Below are 26,572 nucleotides of genomic sequence, written 5' to 3'. Positions count from 1 at the left end.
CTTGGGAGTCCTCAGGAGGAAACAAGATTTCTGCAGGAGTTCCAGAGTTTTGAGGATGTCATAATGCTAATACCTCAAGACAAGCTTTAAGGGACTAAGGTCCTTGAGGTCAGAAGTTGGATTTATCCCTGTCTCTCCCAAGGTCAGATCTTGAATAAAATAAATTTTCAATAACTACTTTTTCTTTTTGGTTTTGGCTTTTGTGGGTCAAAAGAGTTAAGTGACTTGGCCAAGGTCATACTGCTTGTAAGTATCAAGTATCTGAAGCCAAATTTGAATTCAGGTCCTCCTGACCCAGAGTGGTCTCTATCCACTCAGTAAGTACTTTTTTGATTAGAAAGGCTTCCTCTCCCAAAGAACTAAACTATTAGAATCTTTCCCTCACCCTTTCCTAGTGAACTGAGAAATTCAATGCTTGGATCAGGACCAAATTTTGCTGGCTTCCCAAGTCTAGGACTATTGGGGTCACACATGGCCATCCTCCTTATTTAGAGGACACTCTCCGCCATTCCTCCATCCTGCAAGGGGCACAGACCTGCACAGACCCCATCTCCTCACCCCCATCCCCAGTTACCAGCAGTCTCTACTGCCTCAAGTTAGGAAGCCCTATCACTGCCACTCTTTCAAATGGACCTCCTTGGGACCAAGTCAGATTCAAGTGTTCCAAGAACCCTCTTCAAATTGTAGGAATTCAACAACAAGAAAAATGACATTCATATGATAATCTTCCATTTACGATGGGAAATCCTTTATCTCAAATTTATCATGGCACCTCTATGACGCCCACCAAGTACACCTAGTTCTGCCCTCACAGACCAAGCGGAACCATGACTCTTTTCCCATGAAAGCTCTTAGTCACTGAAATACAGCAGAGATGTTATCCTCTTAGTTCTCTTGCCACCTTCAGGTAAGAACGATTGGATCTGAAGGCGGAAGGCCTGGGTTTGAGTCATTTCTGCTACTTAGTACCTGGCAAGTGACTTCATCTCTATAAGCTTCCATTTCCTCATCAGTAAAACTGGGGGTGAGGGGGTGGGGTTCTGGGGAGCTTGGTTACCACTGAGGCATCTTCCAGTTCTGAATTCTGTGATTTTGCAATCCAGTCATCTAAAAGATTTAAATTTTGCAACCCAGTGAAAAAATTACCTCTCTTTTACAGAGAGGGAAACTGAGTCTCTGAAGTCATTTGTCCACAGTCAAACTGGGGCGTAAGAAGAATTCAGAATCCAACCTGGGTCCCTTAATACACTTTAGATCTCACAGAGGCCCTAGAGCACTAGGTCAATATGTTCTAGTTGTCAACATAGTGGGGACAGGAATGAGAAAAGTTTTCAAAGTTCTTTTGCTCAGTCTATACCTTTTACCACATCCCTGCTAAAAGGTCATCTAGCCTGGGCGTGAAAGTCTCCCAGACGGGAAAGTCATTCTCTCCTAACCACCTCTACCACTAGACAGGTCTAGAAGGAAGATTTTCTTAAATCAAATGGAAATCTGCCTGTCCTGCCTCTCCCCTTTGGGGTCAAACAGAGCAATCCTATTCCTGCTTTCATCTGAAAGCTCTTAACATAGTCGAACAAGGCTACCATGCTAATATTCTTTCCTGTGTATCTTCTGCTTCCCACCTCCTAAGAGAAAGGGCGCCCCTTGCGGACATGGATTGTTTTAATTTTGTATTTGTTATTTCTATGAGGGCTTGAACATAGTCAGCACTCAACAATGGACTGAAATCAAATTAAAAATCTTTGCCTTTTTTTTTTTCATTTCTCTTTCTGTTTTTATGAGTTGTGCCTCTCTCCTCCAGAACACTTCCATGGAAGCTCAATCCAATTGAGCCTGGGCTGCATCGATGCCCATTAAAAATAACTATTTTTAAGAGCTGATTGCATGCAACATTTTCCAAACTCGCTCGTCAACTAAACCCCCATTCCACTGCCCAATACCAACTTTAGTCATTATTGAATTGTTCAGCATTTAATGGAAGTAAGCATCTGCCCCAGAAAGGTATAGAATAGACATCAGTCATAGGCACGTGTATGTTTGAGGATAAAAACCAATTCAAGCTATCAGCTGGTGAACCAATGAGCAGGACACAGATGCTTAGTGAGGAAACTAATACTTTAATCCTCCAATTATCATACCAAAATCCTTAACTTATTTCCCCTCGAGTGATAAACACAGAGCAAATCATCTAGAAGAAATTAACATATTTTCCCCCATTTTCTTCAACTCTTTTCCCAAACAGTGAATCCTCAAAACAGTGGAAATGGACCATCAAAAAGCTGACCCTACACACCAAATAGGAGCATTAGGAGAGGAACTGCCTAGGGCAAACCAGGCCCCAGCAAATAAAGGGAAAGGGGCTGATCAAACCCAAGTCAAACCACAGCAAGAGTGAGAGCAGGGTGTTGTGTGTTTGTGTGTGTGTGTGTGTGTGTGTGTCCATGTGCATGCGTGTGTAGAAAACCATTTTAAAGAGACTGAATGCAAAGTGTTTCTCATTAGGGTATTTATCTGCAGATCAGCCTCCCTTCATTTCTGGCCCTGTACTCTCAAATGTACATAATATAGAACATGAAACAGGAAACCATTATTAGGCGTTTGAGAGCTGCTGCTCTTTATTACAGGGTCCATAAATGACTTCTTTCCTTTTCTGCTTGTGTCTTTACTTTCTCTTGGTTAAGACTGTGAACAAGACCTTTTTTATTAACTCCAATGTAGTGAGACCTCCCAGATTCTGCTCCTCAGCCCAAAAGGGAACAGCAGGAGAAGCTGGGCTCCCTTGCCCCCAACACTTCTGAGTTTGGTTTATAGAGACCCTCAGATAGATGAGAAAGCTCAGCCAGAAGAGAGAGAAGCAGCCCATTCCCTCAGGTGCCTATTGCTACCAAGGTCTGGGCCTACACAGGGGACTAGTCTGAATTTATAAGAAGCCAGAGTGCCCAGAACTGGGGGGGGGGGGCCTCTAATTCTGTGAGACTCCTGGCTGAACGGGAGACCTCTGCTCATTTTCAGCACCCTAAAAATGCAGAGCCATGAGAACCATCAGCATCTGTGGAGAGGTTTGATCTGGAAAGTTAGCAACCATTCAATGAAGAGGTCTGGGTGATGGGGGATGCCATGGAGCCCAGAGAGCCTGCACTGTGCCCTGGTCCAGTGAAACTACTCGGGGCAGTGTTTGGAGGAGGGAACTTTCACAAGGAGCCAGCTTGGTCTGGGAAAGGGCACATGAGATCAGGAGCCACAGAGACAATCCTCTCATTAACCAGCTGTGTTGTGTGGAAACCCTGAGCTTCTCCCCCTCTCTGGGACTCAGTTTGAGGCTCTGAAAATCAGAACTAAATTCAATAACCTTGAAGTCTCTCTTCCATCTTGAGCAATCCATGGTCTATGATCTTTCAGTTCTAACAATCTGTGCTTTGTGACCCTCTTTCCCAACTTGAAAGTTTCTTGTCCTAAGTCTCCTTCCAACTTGGACAGTCTTTCTATGGTCCTTCCCAATTCCTAATAGTCTAAGTTCCAAGTTCCCTTCTAGCCAGCTTGGATGGTCTATGTTCTCAGGTCTCCCTAATTTTTAACTTTCCATGTTCCAGTTCTTGCAGTCCAGAACCTCCAACCCTTAACATTTTATGTTCCTTGCAGCTTGTATTTTTATGACTTCAAGTTACACTTGCAAAACTCCAAATTCACCATAAACATAAATACAGGGTAATACCACGTAATGGCATGTGTAAATGTCCAAGATAAAGATTTCCAGTTTATTCACTTTGTGGGTTTTTTGTTAAGCAAACAAAACAAAAAGGGAAATGCAGGATACCTAGCAGAAAACCTTCCCCACATCTGTCGTCCAAAACCCCATAAAGAGCTCGTGTCTGATTTCTTTCCCATTAGGATCAAGCATGTCATGGCTGTCTGTAAAGAGAATACTGCATACAAAATAGTAATTTATGAAATAAAATACAGTCATTTGATTTAGCAAGAGCTATTTCCAATCAAGACCTGAACCCACACCACCAGAACCCCAGTGTTTATTTAAGAGCTAGGACTGATCCGACCGATTCCAGCTGACCTACCAACCACACGTGGGGCTGGATTTCAGACCACACTATTACTGATGCTTCGACTTTGATTTCAGAAACCACAGAGGCTCAGAAGGCTGAGGCAGGGATTGGACAAAGCAGGGAGGCAAAGTCTTCAAGTCTCTTGTGCCTTTACATAAAAGCTTGGGTCTTAGTCATTTCTGCGTTACAAGTGCCCACACCCCCCCAACCCACCCAGGCAAATGACTTAACCAGATTTTATAACAAGGCAGGCCACCCACTCTTCCAATTGTGTAATGTCTTTTTCTGGGGTCAAGAATTTGAATGATATGGAAGGAAAGTAACTAAGGAAGCAGCTCTCCTGAACTGTCAGAGGGTAGAAATGGGTGTCTGCCAGTCATCCTTCTGAATCTCTATTTCAACATCTGTAAAATGAGGGGATGGGAAGAGAAGACTTTAAGGTCCCTTCTGACTCTAGATGTCTGATTCTATGATCTCAGGGCCTGATGCTCACATGCAAAATGAGCTTCTACTTTTCTTCAGAGTAATCAAAGAATAAGTGTGTTCTAGTTAATCCAGAAGAGAAAAGTAACAGGAACCATATAGAGAAAACCCAATTCACTCAAGGGAAACATCCAAACATAATCAAGTCAGTTGACATTTAGAGGGTCCTGGAGGTAAGTAATAATGTTTCTTGGGGGAGTCAGAAGGTGTTCTGAGAAGGGACAATGTCTGAAGATCAAAGGTATGACTGACAGAAAAGGACTTCAGAAAAGTCTACAATCATGCAAGTTTTCTGCTGCCAGACCTTCTATGCCCACCTTGCTTATGGCCAGAGGACAAGAGTTTGGTTCAGAAGATGCAAACCCTCCCTTTATCTCTGCCCCACACACTCACATGCACCTCAGTCCTTGGGGTCAGGAATTGGCTCCTGCTCCTGAAGTAGTAGACAAAGTCCCATACCCATGGAACCCCAGGGATGCAGACTACAGGCATGGGGATGAGTGCAATGTGGAGCAGAGTGGTCAGTGGGGGTTTCTTTTGTTGCCTCCTCCTGGAGTTTTCAGATGATTTCCTATAGGGAGGAACTCACTGGGGAGTAATGAGAGTTGACTTTTGGTGACAATGAGTCTATTGAAAAGGTTTCTCAAGTTATACAAAGCTCTAGAAGTGTGATTCCATTAGTCTAAAGGAAGACACAATTTCCCTGGGAGTTGCTTCCTATCTGCTGCCATCTGCCAGCATTCCCACTCCAAGGATTTTCAAGACCACAAACTTACAACTTCAATCCTCCTCCAACCCTGAATCTTCTGGGCCTGAAGGTGATGCTAACTCTGCCAACCCTTTTTCTCTTCCTCCATTCAGCAATGCTGATGTACCATACCAGCAGAGCCCTGGGAGGCATTGCACTCTCCCCCTCCTTGGTTCCTTCCTAAAGAAGCCCACGAGGCATGACTAACTACCCAAATCCTTCTGTAAGTGAAGCATTTCACTACTGGCAATATTGTTTGGGATGGCTAACCAAATTTTGGCGCAAGAACGAAAAGAAATAGGACACATACAAACACAGTGAATATGCAGCATGCAGAGAAGCAAGATTTCTACTAACTGATACAAAGCTGAACAAGCAGAAGCAGGAAAACATTACATACAATGACAATAATATAAAGGACAAAGAAGAAAACTAGTCTGGATGCTGTAATCTCCATGAAAAATCTCAGTCCCAAAGCAAAGATGAAAAAATGCAGAGGCTACAAGCAAAGGGAGTCAAACATCAAATGTACTGTCAGACTCAGTTGACATGCTGTTTAGTTTTGCTGAAGAACTTTTTTTTGGTATTCTTTCTTTGTTTTGAGGGATGTCTCTGGCTAAGAGAGTTGAAGGAAGACTAAATTTGAAATCAAAGATGACATAAAAATCAAAAACTATGAATAAAATTTCTTAAAGTGAGGTATCCCATGGATTACATGGACCTGCTTTGTCATCATCCCCTCAGAGCTGGACATCTTCCACTAGCTGGGGATCCTCTCTCACAGTTATCGGTACAAGTGACTTGTCTAATTTCAGGCATGTTTGTATTAGCACCACACAGTGACAATATCCCAAGTTAGGAGTCATGAGAGGAGACTACCTGTTGCTGTTATACTCTAATCCTCCAACTTCTTTGCTGGCCTGCAAAAGATCCAGAATTCCTGCTGAACTCCCACTTTCCTTCTTTACTTTGGAATTGCGACCTGGCTTGGCTTCTGTATCAATATGGAGAGAATCCTCATCCGATGAATCATCACTCTGTTGAGACAAGGCAGTAACCACAGGTGACTCAAGGGAAACAAAAGATGTAAGATGCTCAGCAGTGGTCATCTGCTGAGAGATGAATTTTTTATAAAGAGGGGATCTTTTAAGAAACTTTTGCTGTCATGGCCTGAAGTGAGCTCTGAAAATAATCTATGTCTGGTCAGTGTCAATCCTTGGTACCTGGGCCCCTCTCCTGCACTTGTGTAAAGCAGGTTAGACGTGGGTTCAGAAGGCAGGTATATACAGTCACAGCAGCAGAGTCCTAGCAAGGCTGCCCTCTCCTTCTGTCCAGCTTTGAGAAAGAACCATTGCCTTCCAAACCCAATGCCAAGAAGCCCTTTCTTCCAAGAAGCTTATCTAGGTTAGAAGGAACTGTCCTTGAGCAAGCACTGTCAAGGGGAAAGAAGGAGGAAGACTCAATATCCTTAGGCTGAAAGGGGAAAAGCTACTTTTACATGTGAAGGGGTTGAATTGAATGATTACTTCCAGCTCTAAATTCTAGGGTCTTCTGTACATTAAGAGTTCTCTGTTTTGTTGGTAATGATGGCCAACACAAGCTACCACAGAGAAGAACTAGCTGCCCACCCAGAAAGCCTGGCCTTCATTTCACTGTAGAGCAGAACTGACGAGACATGGGGGAGCAGGCACTTGATTTAATAATGCAGCAAAAGAGCAGAAGGAATCTGGAAGAAAACTGTCCACATGGGCAATAAGGATGGAAGGGCACAGTGGGCAGATGGTGGCCAACGACACCATTCTTTTTAGGATGGTTCACCTAGCATAATGTTCAATAAATATTCAATTCACACCAATGACTGTTGGTTGTAATTGATGTGATAGAGAACATAAGAGATTAATAACCAGCATTTACATAATAGTATGTTTGCAAATATTACAAAGCACCTCTACAAGTATTACAAACATTATCATTTTATATCCCTCCCCCACCAACAATCTTGGTATGTAGGTACACTTATTATCCTCAATTCTTACATGAGGAAACTGAGGCAGATAGTAGTGAAGTGATTTGCCCAAGACCTAGGAAGTGTCTAAGAAGATATGAATATAGGTCTTCCTGTGTTTAGGTTCAACACTCTAGCCAATGTACCATCCTAGCTGCTATGGTGCACAAACTCAAGCCAATAGGCTGGTAGGAAATAGAAGCAAAATGCCCCAAGCAATATTTTAATACATTCACAATTTATAATTCCCCTTGTGTAGCTCATCCTTCTAGCAATGAATGCAGACTGTGATTCCTCCCTGACTTAACAGTCACAATGTCACAACAGTGAAAAGAATCCATCACTTTTGTGCCTGGACATTAGACTCATTTTATCTTCATAACAACCCTGCATTTATTGTCCCAATTTTACAGTTGAGGATACTGAGATTGAGGGAGGTTAAGTGATTTTTCCAGGGACACACTGCTCAGTCTGAGGATGGATTTAAACTCAGGTGCTCCTGATTCTAAATCCAGTGTTTTATCCACTAGCATGGCCTTAGAGAACACAAGGTCACTTCCACATCAGAGTGAGTCATGGAAGGAGGACCTGAATACATAAATGAGGTCATAACAGCAAAACAGAGGTCCAAGATTCATGGGGGGGGGGGGGGGGGGGGGCGCAGTATTCCCAGCAGAGCACATATGGGAAGAAAGCAGTATTGGCATTGGTCACAATCTCTGCCTAAAATCCAGTGTCTCTACTTGTCAAATCCTAGCTTGAGCAGGGCAAGGTCACATTTAAAATTGGGGTTAAAAACCAACCAATATTTGTTTTTGAGGTTATCAGAGGCTGGTTAGTTCAATTAGGTCTGTTTGTAATGAAAAAGGCTTTGTTCTGTTCCTTAGCCACTAATTGTGTTTTTATACCCAATCTGCTGTCTTCCTGACAACATAAGGGAGGTTACGAGGAGTGCAGATGAAGCTGGTTACTGGAAAAACAATGCTACAGCCTTGTTAATGGTGGCAATCTAGCACAATAACAGTTCTTCCTAGGAAGAACAGTCCATCACTAGTGTTCTGGCTTCGTGGTAAAATGGTGGAGCTCATCTCAACATTATTTGGTTCATGACCTTATTCAAATCACAGACATGTCAATGAATCATATTACACAACAGATAACACACATTTGAAGAGTTACAACTCACCTTGTATAATACTGATTCAACCTTTGGCTTTTTCACGGGTGTGTGCTGAATGGTTTCCTTCTTCTCTGATAAAACTAAAAGAAGAAAAAAATGAAATTGGAACGATAAGATTTTCTTGAAGAAAATGGTATCTTTCAACAACTGGACAATGAGCTGCACCCTCCTGACTACACAAATGCTGCTTGTTGAAGATGTCTCCTCGTGCTAGCTTAAGGAATTCTTCAAGCAAGAAGTTTAAGATCCAAATGATAACCGAACATCAAGGGAACAGGACTTACAAGACAAGTCTCTTTTTGTTGTGTTTTTCTTTCGTCTAATTGGAAATTCATCAATTTTGAGTTCTCCATCATCAGACACGTATTCATACTCATCCCGAACTGGTTTGGTTTTGTCTTCCTTGAAGTTCTGTAAGGATCCAAACACCCCGGGACTCGTCTGGGTTTTGATGCCCTTGGAGCTAATGCAACAAAAATTAGAAACCATTAGTCAGGTTTTTGCATTCAAATAACTATTTCTTCTTAAAAATAGAATGTTGATTTCTATGAGCCTCTTCCTCATCCTGAGCAGGTAACCCTGTTGACTCCTCTAACAGATTTCAAATCCTCAAGAGGCTGAAGATAACAGAGAGCTCAGTGTTAAGGCCAATGTCAGGAAGACCTGAATTTTAATCCTGCCTCTGATATCTATTTGTTTTGTGATTCTGAGCAAAGTACTCAGACCCTCCTGGCCTCAGTTTTCTTATCTATAAAAATGCAGATAATAATCACCCTGACTTCATAGGGTTGTTATGAGAATAGTTGAAATAATGTAGGTCACACTTTTCACATACTATAAAGCATTAAATCAATGTGAGCTATTATTAGTACCAAATAATTTAGCATGATCAGAAAGAACCCCTGGAGTTTCCAAATTCCCCCACTTACAAATGAGTCACATTAATGCTTCCTTTTCAAGCTTGCCAAATATTCTCTATATCCTCCTGTCTTCTCATGGACATGTTCCCATTGAAAACCCTCATATAGGAAATTATCAGGAAATTATTTGGACTCTCAAAACAACAAAAACAAACTAGGTAGAGTGAAGTCCAAATAATACAGGGCTATAGAAATGGGATAGTTCTTGAAAAATAATGGTTATTAGCAATAAAGAAACTAATACTCTTTTTTAAAAACCTATTGATAATAGATACATTGATATTTTAAAAAAGATGTAACAAGATGCTAAAAAGTTTAAGGGCAAATGATATGTGCAGGTTACTAATTATGACAATGCCATGAATTATTTTGTATTTTCAAGACATTTTCTTTAAACTCATTATGGAAAGGTATTTATTTCAACCAGTTCCCATATGAAACCCCTGGTGGCAATGTAAGTTTAATTTTTTTTTTTTGGTGTTCTTAGTAGGTTGTTTAGAATAGTAGATGCTTACAAATGTTTGCTGATCAACTGAATATGTCTGCCTAAAAAAGTATGAACTGATATCTATATGGCCCTCTGAGACTTTCAAAGCCCTTTATATATATACACTAACTTATTTGACCCTTATAACCAGCCCATGATATAATGAAACAGAGTTGGAGAGGTAGAAGTATTTGTCCAAGTAACACTTCATTAGTGTGGGAAGTAGGATTTGAACCCAAGGTTTTCCTGACTCCTAATTCAGTTAAATGATGTGTCTCTCTAAAGTGCTTAGATACTTGAAGGAAAGCAAGAAAAACCTGGGATCAGCTCCTGGCCATATAGTAAACCAAACAATCAGAAGTCTGCTCCTTCAAGAACCTGGATTAGACTGGCTCCATGATTTCACTCTCAGAGGTGGGTGCCACCCTTGGTAACTGGGCTCTCTCAACACACGTCTGTAAGTGTGCATGCAGACCGTGTCTGTCCAGGCCTCTATGAATAGTGGCGCACATGTGTCTGCCATGTGAAAGAGTGGCTATTTGCTTTGTCACTGGTGCAGCACCAGAAGGGTCCCGGGGCACTTTGATTTGAACCACATTCGAAGTGTGCCAGACCATAAAACAACTCTTGTGTGAATCCTGACAGGTGTTGACAGCATTACGAAGACTCGCTGCATGGAAACAGCAAGCAAATCAACACATTTTTATCATTAAGCTCCTCTGTCCAACAAAACCCTGTGATGTGTCTGCTAGGGGAAAGAACTGCTCGGTTCCTCCCTCTGAGTAATTCTCTTCTCGGTGTCTAATAAGGCAATTTTGAACTACCATGAGGACAGGCAGTAGTACTCAATGTTTTTCACATGGTGGCCGGTTATTCAAGAGGAGTTAGCAGAGGAGAGAGAGAGAGAGAGAGAGAGAGAGAGAGAGAGAGAGAGAGAGAGAGAGAGAGAGAGAGAGAGAAAGAGAACGAGTGAATAAATCTGTATATGATATCCGTAACTGCCCCAGTTGTTTTCTTTTGTCTCAAGAAGGGGCAATTTCACTTTCAGTAGGAGAGAGGTCAAAGACCTTTGGATAAAGCTCTCAAGAAGGAAGTGTTAGTGGCTGATTTATAAACTTCTGGTGGAAGGCATTCGGAAAGAAAGAAAAATTTTTAAAAAAGAGAAAGGTGGCAATCTGGGAGCCCGCAAAGCCTGACTCTAAAATGAACAAAAGGCAGGAGTTGTTGTGGGCATGGTCTAACAAAAACAAAAAGGGCTGGGGAAGCAGCTGTGGGCTACAGGGGAGAGAGGAGTGTTAAGTGACTCACGCAGGATCACACAGTGTCTGAGGCCACATTTGAATTCAGGTCTTCCTGACTGCAGGCCAGCACTCTATCTAGTCACCTAGCTGCCTCATCATTCTCTATAGAATATTAAATATAAAAATAATGGCAGGCTAGTATTTGTCCTCAGATCATTTTATCTGAACACCATCAAAAAAGATGAGAACAAGAACAAAAATAGATAATTTAGAATATGCTGTAAATTGACTAAATAAGATTAATTAAAAGAATAGAATGTATTTAAACAGATGGTAAAATAGATTCTTTGCTTTGAAAAAACATAGTTCCCACTTTTTATTAATAAGGCTAAAGATCTAATCATCATTACATGAGAGGTCATAGGAGAAACGTATATACAGAAAATACTTGCAGAATAAAGCCCAAATTTATGTTTTACAGACTTATGGTTACTTTCTCCTAACAACCCTATGAGTAAAGCAAACCCATTTTAAAAATGTTAAGAGATTTGCCCAGCTACTGAATGCCAGAACCAGTAGAACCAAGTCTATTGAATCCCATTTTTTGTCTTCTTTCCAATGACATACTGTTTCCTCTTCCTGATTTCCTCCTGCTTCACTTCAATATATCAAAGATTTGTAATTTCATGTGGGCAGATAGTCCCTCTAAAAATGTACTTTCCAATAGCCCTAAACAAGTAATTAATGTCAAAAATAAAATCTATCACCTAGTATTCAACCTTATGCTGATAAGCAAGCTCCAGAGAGGATGGGCTACAGCAACCACTGGAAGGTCCTCAGACAATTTCTTTCCAGCTTGGTCACATTGAAAAGAGTTCACTGCCATAGACTCTGGGAAGCCAAGGATAGACTGGCACCATGTGGAAGCCTTAGAAAATGTCATTGAAAAATCTGTCTACTCTGTTCACCCAAGAGATTACCTACCTTAGAAGTTTCTTGTTAGAGAAGGAAAACATGAACTTATTGTCCTTATTTCCTGATAAAGGAGTTTTTTCCAATTTCTGTTCTTCTTCCATTTTCAATAAGGAATCAGGTTTACTATTCTGAAAAAAAAAATTTTTAAAGAAATCAATTACAAGAACATACAAAAGGAGAGTATTTGAAAACCCCATGGATAAACAGAAATATACTTGGTAGACCTGTGATTGGGACCCCGGGGAGTAAGAAATGAGCATTTTCAGATGGATGTGTCAAAAATGCTTCCCCACTCCTACCAAGGCCTTCTCCCTTTCTCTACCTGTGACCCTTGTCAAGAGAAGAAATATGGTTGAGATTTGCTTGACTTGACAGATTGACATGGACAATGTCCAGGGAGACTACAACAATGTAAATGAAGATAGTATTGAAAGGAATTGGAGCTCCAGTCACATTAGCGAATATAGTTTCAGGTAACTGATAGGGAAGCAGGCCCCTTTCATCTAGCAGAAAAGTTGTAGACTCTAGGTAGGAGAAGAGCCACATATTGTCCAAAATAACTAGTCTATCATTGTGCTTTGCTTTCAAAGGGCAGTGGGGAAGATGTCATTGGGAAGAACAACAATAAAATTTTTGTTAAAAGAAGAAACCTGATAAACATTATCTAAACCATTTAAAAGAGCAAAATATTATCCTCTGTTGAGAAACATCTAAGAGGCACATGAAAAAAGAGATCATATAATCAAAGGTCAAATGACTGCTTCCCCAGGGTCAGGAATTCTTTCAATACTGGCCTATCTGCAAATTGGCCTCTCCTATATGCAGAGCATGGTACTATGGGAATTACAAAGAGGATTCATCTAGTATGGGCTTAAAAATCAAATCAATGAAAAAAGTAAATGCAGAAAATGAGTTTTCTCAAGGAAAGTTCATTTTAAGAAAAACATTCTCTTTCATTAAAAATATCCACAAGATTAATAAAATAGTTGTAAAGTCATAATTTGACATCTCAAAAAAATTAAAAGTTAAGGTTATGTGGTTCCCTGGAGATCCTAGACTTTCTTCAAAAGTCATGGGTGTCTGCAGACAACTTCCCTGCTCTAGGAAGGCGTCCCCATTGGTTTGTTCTTCCCTGCCTGTATCCTGTTCCACTGGATACACATATTCCCAAGTGTTTCTTGAATCAATCATATCACTGGCATTCATTCAATGGAATCAACAATCAGCACCTGGTGAACAACAAAACTGCCAGATGCCCATAATGGCTCATCATGGGGATCTTGTACCAAGTGATTGAAATGGGGACCTTCAAGATAATACTCTAAAACCACTAAAACCTATAGACTGGCCACTTGGAAGAGAAAGAACTTCTCTGAAAGCAGAGACATCATTCAGTCTCTGTGCTCCAGGAAGGAGAAAGTAGAGTCAAAGAAGTGCAGGTCCAATATGGAAGCCGAGGCCTGAGCAAAGCCAAGCCCAAGTGGTGCTTTGGGGAGAGATATGTGAGCAAATATTCTCGATAATGAACATACAAGCATTGAGAAAAGGCTTGGAGAGAGATGTTAGATGGGGTGATGGAGAAGGCAGGGAAGGGAAACCTATCAAAAGGGAGGAAACACAAATTCCCATGGGACCTTAAGCCCAATATTCTGCATTTTAGCTCAGATCTCTGCTTTATGAAAAGCACAACAGTGTGGAAAGGATGAGGAGGAGAGCTTATTCCAATGGCCCCTCACAACCCAAGTCTGTCTTCATGCTCATCAGCCATTTTCCTGGCTGATGGAATTTGTGAGGGATAAGAGGTCAGGAGAAGCCAGAAGAAGGAGATGCTGCCTTAAGAATCAGACTGAGAATTTGGAATCCTTTGTCTAAGTCCTATCTGCTACTTAATGGCTGTATGACCTTAGACAAGTCATATGCCCAGGATTTGTGACCGATTTCCTCAATGTATAAAATGCATAAAAAAATGTATAAAAAATGTATATAATGTATAAAATGTATAAATGTATAAAAAACAATGTAAAAAAATGTATAAAAATGTAAAAAAAATGTATAAAAAAACAAAACAAAGGGAATGGATAAGACTACTCCTAAATGGCAAGGATGACCCCTTGACAGGTGTGTTGGATACAAGCTGAACCTTCATTTTGGAACAGGATGCTCACCATGTCCCAAATTCTTTCAGGTTCATTCTAGCTTGTATTGGGCCTATGGCATTTCTACAATGCTGACTGAATGTCTTTCATTCAAGGAATGAGACATCATTAATTAATTTCTTATATTTGTAGTTTTTGATCTTATTTGAGTCTCCCAGCAGCCCTGAAGAGTAGGCAAGGCCCATAGGGATATATCATGCTTCAGAGACAGGATTTGAACCCAGGTACACACCTCTTTCTAATGCACCACACTTGTCTATTGTTAATCAAGGACTGTTGGAGCTGGAAGCACATTAGGAGTCATCTAGTCCAAGGAAACTGGGAACCAGAGGGGTTTTACACAGCTCAAGGTGAAGATTCAAAAGAAGGAAGGACCAATTGGTAATCCCTAGGAAACAACACGGCATCTGTAGAGCGCCATACCTCCATCATCAAGAATGAAGTGGCTCATTTGTCTAGATAAGCAGACACAACCAAACTACTTGTCTCACACTTGGGAATATTTCCATGCCTATGAGGATGCCATTAGTGGACGGCATTAAAAAAGAAGAGATATACATATATATATATATATATATATACATATACATATATATACATATATATATATACACATATATTTGCACACACACATATATATATATAATAACTACACTTATAATATGCAAAGCACTTCACAAAAATTATCTCCACTCAATGTCAGAAAATTCTATGAGGAAGGTATTAAAGATATTAGTCTCTCCATTCAACTGCAGACCAGAGAAGTTTAGTGTCTTGCCCACAGTCACACAGCTAGAAAGTAGAAGAGACACACTTTGAACTCTGGTCTTCCTGACTCACTTCTATCATATTTCCTAAAGAAGAGAAGGGAGGCATTGCAGTATGGTGAAAAGATGAATGGTTGTGGGGTCAATGGACCTAGATTCAAATCTCACTTCTCATGCTTAGTTAGCATTTGTGAGATCACAGGTAAATCACTTAATCCCTCTGGGCCTCAGTTTCCGCATCTGTAAAATTAGGGGTTTGGCCTCTGGAGTCCGTCCCTTCCAGATCTAGAACTGGTTGATTAACCAGCTTCAATACTTGAAAAATTGGAAAACAACTTCTCCTGCTGACCTCACAGAGCAGGAAAAATGAGAGCTAGTGGGTAGAAGTGATGGGAAACCAGATTTTAAATCAACAGAAGGAAGAATTTCAGAACAATGAGTTATCCTGAAATGAATTGGGTAGCTGCAGAAAGAGTTTATCTCACTGGCAGTGTTTAAGCAGAGGCTGAGAGACCAATAGAAAAGGTTGTAGAGATTTCTGCATATAGACAGGCATGCCTAGTCAATCTCTAAGGTCATAACAACCCTAAAATCTGACTCTCAGAAGTTGCAGTGGAGCCCCCATGCCTGCCATCTTTCAATCTACCTCCTTGGCAGACCAGCCACCCAAATCCTTTCTGTCTTCCCTTAACAACAGACAGGATTAAAACAAGGATTCTTTTCAGGGGTGCCAGGGTGGGCCTGGTAGAGAAGAAACAAATGCACATCTGATTCTGGAAGAACCCCTCCTTCCTCTTTGCTAGTTCCCAAGAAGAGCCAATGTTGATCTAAGGTTTTACATGCATCATGTTATTTGAAACTCCAAGCAGTCTTATGTGACAAGGACTACAGGCATTGTTCTCCTCTTACAGTGATGAAATCTGGGGTTCCAAAGGGTCAAGAGACATACCCATGAAGTCTGGCCACTGGTACATACATGTAAGTCATGATTCAAGCCCAGGTTTCATGTGACTCAACTGTCCCCACCACATTGTGATGCCTCTGATCTTACCTTATACTTCCACTTGGCTTCTGTTTTGGTCTTATTCTGTTCTCGGATTTCAAATCTTTCCACCTCATTTTGTTTATTAGTGACTTCTTTGTTGGGGACATTCAAAACATTCTTTGAAACCTAAAAGTATAAGGAGGGGGAGTGGGGGGGGGGGAAGCAGTCACATATCTTCTAAGACAACAAAGGATGATGCAATACCTCTCCTCAGGTGAATACACAAATATGGGCAACCTACCAAGATTACATTGACCTGGGAAAGATTTAGAAGAGGCAATTTCAGTCCTCACCTCTCAGCCAATCGCCTGAAACTCATTCATTGTTTAACTAATTCATTTGCTTTGGCTTAAAAAAACAAGTTGCCTTCTCTCTGCCTTCAAAGTGGTCAGCACATCCTGGGCAACCATTCCACACTTCCCCACCTTGAACCTCACTCCCCAGCCTGACCTACAAGCTCCTATCTGCCACGTCCATCACAGTCCTCCCTGCCCTCCAGGGCTCAACAGTTCAGGTGACACTTTTTCAAATGAAACAGTCTTTGATACTCTTCTACTTCACATTTTTCACGGCATTAAAAAAAAAACTCTTTCCTTTGACTTTGTCAAATTCAACAAACATTTTTAAAGTATCTCCTATTTGTAGGGTTCAGTACTAGTTATGATTAGCTCTGCCAGGAAGCTTTTCCTTACATCAAACCTAAATCTTCTCTGGAGCTACCATCCACTATTCCCGGCTCCACCATCAGGTGCCAAACAGAAGACTGATCTCATAAACAATTAGTAAAATCTCAATTCATGGGCTTTAGCCATTTTGGCAAAGGCAAGGAGGATGAAAAGAGGAAGAAGACAGGGAGTATGAAGAATTGTCATCAAGCATTGAAGGGCTATGATACAGAAAAGGAAGCACACTTACTCTGCATGACTCTGAGGATCAAACCCAGGAACCAATGGGTAGAAACTCCAGAAGTCAACTGCAGCCTGATTGTAGTAAGGCTTGGCTTCCAGACCACACCCCCCCACAACTGTCCTACCACCTATCTGACCCTTCCTTTTCTGTCGCCTTTGCTGGACCCTCCTCTTCTCCCCTTCTACTACTTCACTTCATGATCTCATCATTTCCCATGGATTTAATTACCAACCCTACACTGATGATTCTCAAATCTCCCTTTCCTGCCCCAATCTCTCTGCTGACCGCCATGTTTGCATCTACAACTATCTTTCAAATACCAGTAAATATCTTAAACTCTGTTATGTCCAAAAATATTTATAATCTTTTTCCCTCCACCCTACCTACCTCCTTTCCCTATTACTGAATCAGGCAACACCATCCTCCCACGTCCTCAGGCTCACAAGCAAGGACTCATCCAGTATTTCTCAAGATCTCCCATTCTCTCCCCTCTCCCATATCCATTATGTTGCCAAAGTCTGGTGAGTACACCATGGCAATATCTCTTGAATATTTTCATTTTCTCCTCTGCCACAGTCCTCATCACCTCACACCTGGACTACTGAAATAGCTGCTGGGGGTCTGCCAGCCTCAGGTCCCACCCCACTCTAATTCATCCTCCATTCAGCCACTAAAACGCAGGCTCCAACATGTCACCCATCTATTCGATAAACCCTGGTGGCTTCCTATAGCCTTAAGAAAAATGAAAGTTCTCCATTTGACATTTAAAGCCCTACATAAACCTTCATAAACTCCTATCTTTTCATTCTTTTTATACCTTTACTCCCCAGTATGTACTCTGATCCAGTGGCACTGACCTTCTGGCTGTTCAGTTCTCAGTTTTCCTTAACTGTCCCCATGTGTCTATAATATCTCCTTCCTCCACTCTGATTAATGACCTCCTGGCTTCCTTTAATCCCAAACTAAAATCCCCATTCTAAAGGAAGCCTTGACTAGTCCCTTGCAATCCACTGTTTCCCCCCTTCTCAACCAGGTCCTATTGTTCCTGTCCTAGCTTGCTTTCCATATACTTCTGTTGTCTCCCCATTAGATTGTAAGCCCCTCAAGGGCAGACATAGTCTTTTCCCTCTTTTAGCACAGCACCAGCATGTAATGGATGCTCAATCAATGCCAACTGATTGTCTGGTTGGTTGAACTCAGGACCTTTGTGGAATATGGTTGTGAGCCTGAGGTGCCTATGACACGCAATCTTCTCGAAAACAGAATCCAAGAGCCCCAAAGGTCTCTCCCCACCCAGTTATTCCCCAGCGGCCTCTGCTTGCTTTCATTTTGCTTTCTCCTGACCATGGGGATGGCAGCAGCTAAGATCTGAGAAGTCTCCGAGGCTGAGAAGTCCATATTGATCATAACAAAGTCCCAATATGAAAAAGAGAAACCTCAATCCTGCTCCAAGCACCAACCTCCACAGAACTCTTACCAAGGAGGCCTAGGGCCCTGGGGAGAAGCACCTACCTTGCTTTTCTTTGGCGTTTCTATCTTGGTCAGTGCCTCCTTCGTGTGGGCCTCTAGCAAGTCCAGATTGGGGATGGTAGGGGAAGCTGACTCCTTAGACTTCTTCCCTTTCTTCTTGCCTCCCTCCTTGATTTTCGGAGTTTTGGGGGGTTTCGGGGGCTTTGGAGGTTTCGGTGGTTTGGGGAGTTTAGGAAGTTTGGGGATCTTGGATGGTTTGGGTGATTTCATAGTTTTGGGAGTCTTTTTTTTAGAGGATTTTTCCACTAGGGAGGGAGGTGGCGTGACCTGTACAGGGGATGGGGGCTCCTCCCTCTCCTTCTCCATGGGGCAGACTTCCTTGGGGGAGACATTGGCACCAACTTCAGGTTTACTGACTTTCAATGCGTTCTGAAAGAAGAGGGAGGAAAACAGATTCACTGTCACATTTCCTACCACTATTATCATTCCTTGCTCCCTCATCTATCCTAGAGAGACTCAACATTGCCCCTAAGAGATCCAAAGAATATCATCACAATGAGATCATTCACTTAATCCAAAGAAAGTCATGTGAAGGAAATAACCACTACTGGTTCCTCTCTCAAACTAGAAACTAGAAATAACTCTTTCCAAAGCAACCCTTCTAAAGACATTCATTTAACTATCAGATAGAGGGAAGCTCAATCTCTACTTTTCAGGAGGGCTTCTGGTCTGATACGATTCTTCATCTCCACCATCACAGTGGTTTGTCTTTTCTTTCTGGAGGTGGTAAAGGAGGGAGGAAGAGGAGGAGAAGGAGAGAGAAAGAAAATGTGGGAGAGAGTTGGGGAAAAGGAAGGGGCTAAAGCAAGAGGGAAAGGAATAAGGGTTAGATAAGAAGATGGGAGGAGGGGAGGCAGAGATGATAAGAAGGACCCTGATCCCTTGGGACAAAGTATCTTCTATAACCTAGCTATTCAACTGCAGAATGACTTATTTTTTTAGAAAACACAAAAAGATGTAGCAATTATTGATAATTAAGGCATAGCAAAAGGGCTGTACCAATAAATGTCACATTATGGTTGAAGATTTAAGATCCAGATGCTATTTACGTAGGCTTCCATATATGAAATGGTGCCCAGATCCTTGGCCATTTTGACTTCCCCCTTCTGGACATGCTCCAGTCTGCCAGTGTGAATTGTACAATATGGCAGTCAGAATGGAGTCAATATTTCAAAAAGCCTACCCTGAGCCAGGAACTAGGAGCTCAAGTCCTTCATGATCTGCCCTTAACAAACAAGTATGATGATGGCTCAGGCCAGAACCAGCTCTGATGGGAATAGGTTTCCTCAGAAATACACCTGTCACCTGACCACTTCCCAGTAGGCCAAGAATAATGAGTTCTGCCCCAAGGCTCATCACTCAGTCACCTCTTCCTGGCTGGGCCATGGTTCCTGGGAGCTTGCTGTCCCTTCAGGGTCCAGGCCTACCTGTCTGACCATGGTGGCACCAAGGACATTGGTGCTCACTGCTCTGAGCAGAGGGCTGTTGGTCTCAGAATACACAGAGGTTCCGGAACCAAATGAGATTGAGAAGAGCTAAATGTTTGTGTTGAGAATGGCCAAGGGCTAGTCACAGTCCAATGACCTTTCCAAGCGAATATGATAACCAAACATACCCCCACAGACACACTCTTAACATTTGAGTCTTATAGGGACAGGAAAAGTTAACAAAATCCAAAGAGGCAGGCAGTTGGCCTTAGTGGCTAACAGCTGGCTGATTAGGAAATAACAACCTCCTTGGCCCCTTTCTGGCTCCCTTGGATGTGGGGCAACATTAAATGAGAAACCTGAACAAGCCCTCAAAGGAAGCAGATAATAACTTAGGCTCATAATATCACAGATTTATAGCTGGAAGGGATCTCAAAGACTATCCAATTTTTTTATTGTTCAGATGTTTTTCAGTCATGTCTAAGGCTTTATGACCTCATATGGGATGTTCTTGACAAAGATACTAGAGTGGGTTGCCATTTTCTCCTCTGGCTCATCTCCCAGATGAGGAAACTGAGGCAAACAGGATAAAGTGACTTGCCAAAGGTCACACCCCTAATAAGTACCTTAGTCAGATTTGAACTCAGGAAGATGAATCTTCCTGACTTCTCATCTTTATAGATAAGATAACTGAGACCCAAAGAAGTTAGTGGTTTGCCTAAGGTCACACAGGAAACAGAGGTGAGATATTTGTTTTCTGAATCTCAATCCCCCTAACTCAGCATCCTAGTTCTTCTCCAAACTGCTTAAGAGGGAACTTTATGCTCCCCTTTCCCTCCCCATCAGGAAGGAAGAGGTTTGAGGTTTGTGACTGTGGCATGGAGAGAGAGAGAGAGAGTGTGTGTGTTTCTATCCTTAAGTCACTGCTGTGCTCAGCATTAGTTACCTCTTACTAACATTTTTTTAGAAAATGATCCCAGAGCTAGCCAAGTCCTGGAGCACCCCCTGGCTGCTCCTCAGACCCACAGAGGGGGTCCCCTCCCAAATCATTAGGCCCCACTCCAGGTCTGCAGAGAGGACATACCTCACTGAGTCGTATCTCTTTGGCAAGGTCTTTGATAAGCTGGGATGGTTTGAAATGCTCTGGAAGTTCATCTTCATGTTCTGCTAAGGCCTGAAACACAAGGTATTGCAGGATTATTTCCTTTCTCTGTTCTCAACCTAGAAGTAATCTGGGGATATGGCTTCATTTTTCTTCCCCTGCCCCAATCTCCCAAAACTTTCATCTTTCTACCCACTACATTCACTATCAAGAATGATTAGGTACTTTATTTCCCCGACATTTTATTAACTTCCTACAAAATGAATGGACTACTTTGTGAAGTGTGGCAGACAATGGAACAGGATATCCTGCCTGCTTCAAACTCTTGAGTGACAGAAGAAGCAACACTTGCACTTCTTCCTCAGTCTCAGAAACTGCAGGGGCTCCTCATTTACCAAGAGGTTTAATGATCCTCACTCAAGGTCCTCCATAATCTAGCCCTCCTCCAGCTTTACCCCCCACCTCACGTCCCACTCTTGCCCCCATCATGAACTCTTCTGCTCCAGTCTCCAAACCAGTCCCCTCATTGTCCTCTACACATACCAAGGTGGTAACAAGTCTTTTAAATTGGTACAAAGTACTACTCCCTGCATGAATCCACCTATGATTTCACTAGCACAAACCTCTTCCAAAGGTATCAAACATTTGGCCCACGTCACAGCTGCTAGCAAGACCAGATTAAGCAGTCATCAGAAAATATTTTACAGAAGAAATGAAAACACACTTCAACATAGTTATTGTTCATTTATGTTTTTCTTTTTTTTTCTTTTTTGGGAGGTTTTTTTTGGTAAGGCAACAGGGTTAAGTGGCTTGCCCAAGCTAGGTAATTATTAAGTGTCTGAGGCCAGATTTGAACTCAGGTACTCCTGACTCCAAGGCCGGTGCTCTATCCACTGTGCCACCTAGCCACCCCCATTTATGTTTTTCTAAGCCAATGTGCAGCCCACAGGGATCCATTTCTATTTAAATCTGACATCACTGATCTAGAACATGAATCTTGGCACTTATTTTATATATATATATAAAATATATGACCAAGTGCTATTCTTTAATTAATAAAGAGCAACAAGTTAATTATATTATTAGGTGATGGCAGTCATAATCATCACTATTACTGTTACTGTTATTTCCTATATCTAGGATGGGCTTGAATAGTTGAGTGTATCAGGTTAAGGAGAGCTTCAAGTTAGAGGAAGTAGGGATTCCAAGAGACTGTGTGGAGGTGTGGAAATGAGTCTATTCAAAAGGTGGAGACAGGATGGAATGCCATCCTATCACTGGATGTTAGATCTGGGACTGGAAAGGACCAGGGCCCTCTAAACCAATTCTCTCATTTTACAAGGAGGAAAGTGGGGTCCCGAGTGGCTTAAGGTCACAGAGTTAGTGATTAATGATGCTTGTCCTTCATTCTCAAAGAAAACCATGACATCAGGGAAGCAATACTATGATAAGAACATGATTTGGATTTGAATGAGGAGATGATGATGATGTACTAAGTCACCAGCCTCATTTTCTCCTTGAAAATTTGGTCCTGCAACCAAATATGGACCAGGTCGATTGGCGATGGCCCCAGATGTGAGGCAATCAGGGATAAGTGACTTGCCCAAGGTCACACAGCTAGTACTATCTGAGGCTGGATTTGAGCTCAGGTCCTCCTGACGCCAGGGCTGGTGCTCTCGCCACTGCCCCATCTCACTGCCAAACAGAGCTATTATATAAGGTAACAGCAAGGAGACCAGGTGGGCTGAAACAGTATATGATGTGAAAGAAGTAGGAAGGACAGCTGAGGAGTTAGGCTCCAGATACTGTACTACTGTTTCTGGGAGATGCTGCCTCAGCCAGTAACTGTCTCCCCCAGGTCCCCCACTGCTTTCAGAACAAGGTTTATTCCAATTTCATATTTATCCCCATCACAGTGTCTGGCATCCTGTCTCCTGACGAATAGTCTTTAACAGAGGAGGGGCACCGTTTTCAGGCACAAGTTTTACAAAGCACTTTCCTCACAACAGCCCAAAGAGGAAGGAAACACAGATATCCCCATTCTATAAATGACAAAACAGAGGTGCAGAGAGAAATGACTTGGCCCAGATCACACAGCTAAATAAAGGTCAAAGCAAGAATTTGGGAGAGGATTTGCATTTCAGTTTTCCAGAATTCATGACTGGTGCTCTATTGCAACCCTGAATTAGAATGAGTATAGTGGTGACTGATGAACTCTATAAAGTGGACCTGGGTCATGGTATGGTACCGTCCCAATATCCTGTATCAGTGTTATGTTTCTTGGACAGACTCACTGCTGATTGTTATTTTATTACATATAGAAAAAAATACCTGATTACCAGATTAGCCTGAGAGGGGAAGTCGGCAATTAGCTAGTCCAACTCCCTCATTTTACAGATGGGGAAACTGAGGCTCTGCTACATTGACTTGCCCATAGGTTATACCAGGCAGTAAAAAAATGAACCATAAGATGAAACTGAAATCATCTGACCAGATTCCATGCTCTGTCCACTATACCACACTGCCCCTACCAGTTCTTCTTCAGGAATCCCAGATTTGCAAGCAACTTCAAAAGTCATATATTGTCCAAAGTTGTTAAAATATCTTCCAGTGCCCCTCAAAGCCTGAATCCCCTCTATGGTATTCCCAACAATTCTGGAATACTTCCAGGGACAGAGACCCAGCCCATTTCCATTTGCAAACCAGTCTAATTATTAGGAAGTTCTTCCTTTTGACTCCCCCCCCCCATTTCTCCTAATTCTATCCATGGGGCCCAAGCAGAAGCAGTGGAGTCCTTCCACATGAGAAGCCTTAGGATACTTGAAGGCAAGAACCCATCTCCAGGCTCCACACTCCAACCCCCCCCACACCCCCAACCTGGTAGGTTTCCCTATCTGGTCCCCACACCTTCATACCATGGGAACAAAGATGCTGCCTTACCTGCTTTTTAGTCCAGGACCTGAATGCACCGTTCAGTATTTTAGCTCCCTGGACTAAATGGAGAGATGGCTGCTTACCAGATTTGTGTGACCCTAAGGAAAGGAATTGTTTAATCAGCTCCCATAGAAACAGCTCTACCTAGCAAGTCACTACTTCCTGGTCTACCCCATCCCCTGGACCCTCCTCACCATAAGAGAAGTAGATAACCTGGCAGACACAGTTTGTCTAGTCCCAGTCCTCCCCACCTCAATGAAGTCTTTGTCTATTCATTACTGAAATAGCTGGTAAAATTCTACCTCCTCCAGGAAGCATTCCCTGACTAGCAGGAAGTGAGTTTTCTTCCCCCAGATCTCACTGTTCAAACCACATAACCCCTTTCACATAATAATAAGTAACAATAATATCAACAACATTTATATATGCTTTAAGATTTGCAAAGCACTTAATTTGCTCCGCCATACTCCAAGGAATTGTATCATTTGGATAATGATGATGATGATGATGATGATGATGATGATGATGATGATGATGATGATGATGATTGTCCTTCGCTCTCAAAGGTGATACCATGACATGCAAGTGAATTGGATTTGAGTGGGGGAGTTGTGCTAAGTCATCAGCCTCATTTTCTCCTCCAGAGTCATCTGGTCCAGTGGCTGGCTATGGATCAGATGTCTGGAGATGGCCCCAGATTCAAGGAATCAGGGTTAAGTGACTTGCCCAGGGTCACCTTGCTAGTGTCAAGTATCTAAGGTCAAATTTGAACTTAAGTCCTCCTGATTTCAGGACTGATGTTATATCCATTACACCACCCAGTTGCCCTAGCACTTGGAAGGAGGGCAAATAAGAGAGTGATAACATAATGAAGCAGCCCCTACCCCAGCTCACCAAAGCATAAGATATATTTCAAATGACTTGGAGGGTGACTGGAGACTCTGTTATTTAAAGTAATTATAACACAAATGCTTTTGTAAACCAAATTGCTTTCTATTTTTATTTAAACTTGTGCATATTCACTTAAAAAATCTATAAAGCTTTTTACAAATATTATCTCTACATATCCTTATGGGCCTTCCTCACTCTCAGAGATACTGCTATCATCATCTCTATCTTACAGATGAAAAAATGAAGCAGACAGAGGTTAAGTGACTTGCCTAAGATCACCCAGCTAATAAATGTCTGAGGCAGAATTTGAACTCAACTCTAGGTCCAATGTTCTATCCACTGAGCCATCCAATGATACAGCCTTCTTCCAGTGTAGGCATAAACTCTACAAATGCTGTTTTCTTGTTATTCAAATACCCTTTCTTGACCCCATGTAACTATCCATGTTTTGGAGAGAATTCTGCACCTGAAGGGCCTGGCCAAGCACCACAGACAAAAGCTGCCTTGAGGAGGCTTTGATGGCAAAGGTTTTTAACTAGGTCCAAAAGGAATCTTAAAATCTTAAAAGTTTCATTTACATTATCTTTGAAATCTAAAAGTGCTCCTTCTCCCCAGGGCTGGAAGTCCCCCCACCCCCCAGGCATCAAAAGGCAAAATCAAACTTAGAAATGGCCCCTGGATTAGCCCTGAGACCCCCCCCTGGCCTGGTGGGTGTCAGAGTCTTGCCTTTAGCTATAAAACAGCGATAAGATTGGCTCTACCTCTCTTGTTGGACTGGGTTATTTTGAGAAAAGCATTCTATAAATCTTCAAGTGTTAAAGAAACTGTTTGAAAAATGTTAGCTTCACAGAGTATACAAAGTATTTCATATTTAAGCAATCTCATTTAATTTCATGCCAACTTTTTGAAGGTAGGTAGAATAAGCTATAGTGTCCCCATTTTACACATGATGAAAATTTAGGGACTGAGAGGGAAAACTGCGTGCTCAAAGTCACACAGTGAGTTAGTGGCAGGGCCAGGACAAGGACTAAGGTCTTTTTTTCTCTAGAGTCATATTGGTCTGGCATTACCAGGATAACTGCAGTCAGGGACTCAAAATTCAATAAATCTAGGTGCTTTTTAGGGTGAATTAATTAAATGTTTGACCAAATATAGCTCACAAATCATGTTAGAAATATCCAGATGGCCCCTGGCAGAAAAAAGGTTTCCCCCTGCCTTGCTTTGGAGCATTATTATTGGGTTCCATTCTGTCCACCAGGTTGTCTCTTTATATAAGACACTAGCATAATTCCCATCAACCAAACAGATCCAGCTGTGAGCGGAGTGTCGCTAGTTCTACCAAAATGCTCCCCAATTTTTGCCCCATTATGCTCTTTGCATATTGACCTGGAGTCCACTTCCTAGAAAGGTCTTGACTGAGAAGAAAATTCATAAATATAAAACCTAGTCTTCTTCCCTGAGAAACACTGGGCTAGATGTAGGGGACCCCCCAATTCCAGTCCCTGCTCGGGAAATTGAAATACTTGAACAGGGAGTGCCACATATTTTTAACATTTAAAAAATATAAACACTGCCATAAATGAAATTCTGGATACCAAATTCTAGGTATAAGTTACTCAAGTCAGTGAATTCCCTTGGGAAACAAAAGTATCTCCACAAATTCATTGAAAATCTCCTCCATCCCCCAAACATAGTCATTCTAGTTGCTTCCCCA

The 26,572-nt window shown here is 42.0% G+C and overlaps 1 protein-coding gene across 5 annotated transcripts in view; it reads right to left on the bottom strand.

Annotated features, from left to right (window-relative positions):
- Positions 1-26,572, bottom strand: part of PHF2 (PHD finger protein 2) — a 184,295-nt gene that overhangs the window by 16,135 nt on the left and 141,588 nt on the right. For 4 of the 5 annotated variants that reach the window (XM_074198346.1, XM_074198345.1, XM_074198349.1 and 1 more), the window contains 8 exons: positions 23,974-24,065; positions 21,016-21,105; positions 18,487-18,873; positions 16,072-16,191; positions 12,107-12,225; positions 8,759-8,937; positions 8,481-8,554; positions 6,169-6,326 (listed from right to left, as the gene is read on the bottom strand). In XM_074198346.1, the coding sequence (XP_074054447.1) occupies positions 6,169-6,326; positions 8,481-8,554; positions 8,759-8,937; positions 12,107-12,225; positions 16,072-16,191; positions 18,487-18,873; positions 21,016-21,105; positions 23,974-24,065 (1,219 nt within the window). The remainder of the gene's footprint in view (positions 1-6,168; positions 6,327-8,480; positions 8,555-8,758; positions 8,938-12,106; positions 12,226-16,071; positions 16,192-18,486; positions 18,874-21,015; positions 21,106-23,973; positions 24,066-26,572) is intronic. The other variant, XM_074198347.1, reaches the window with a different exon arrangement.

The sequence above is a fragment of the Macrotis lagotis genome, chromosome 8 (genome assembly GCF_037893015.1).
Source record: "Macrotis lagotis isolate mMagLag1 chromosome 8, bilby.v1.9.chrom.fasta, whole genome shotgun sequence".
Lineage (NCBI taxonomy): Eukaryota > Metazoa > Chordata > Mammalia > Peramelemorphia > Peramelidae > Macrotis > Macrotis lagotis.
The sequence above is the reverse complement of the archived record's forward strand: the minus strand, read 5'-3'. Positions and strand labels throughout refer to the sequence as shown.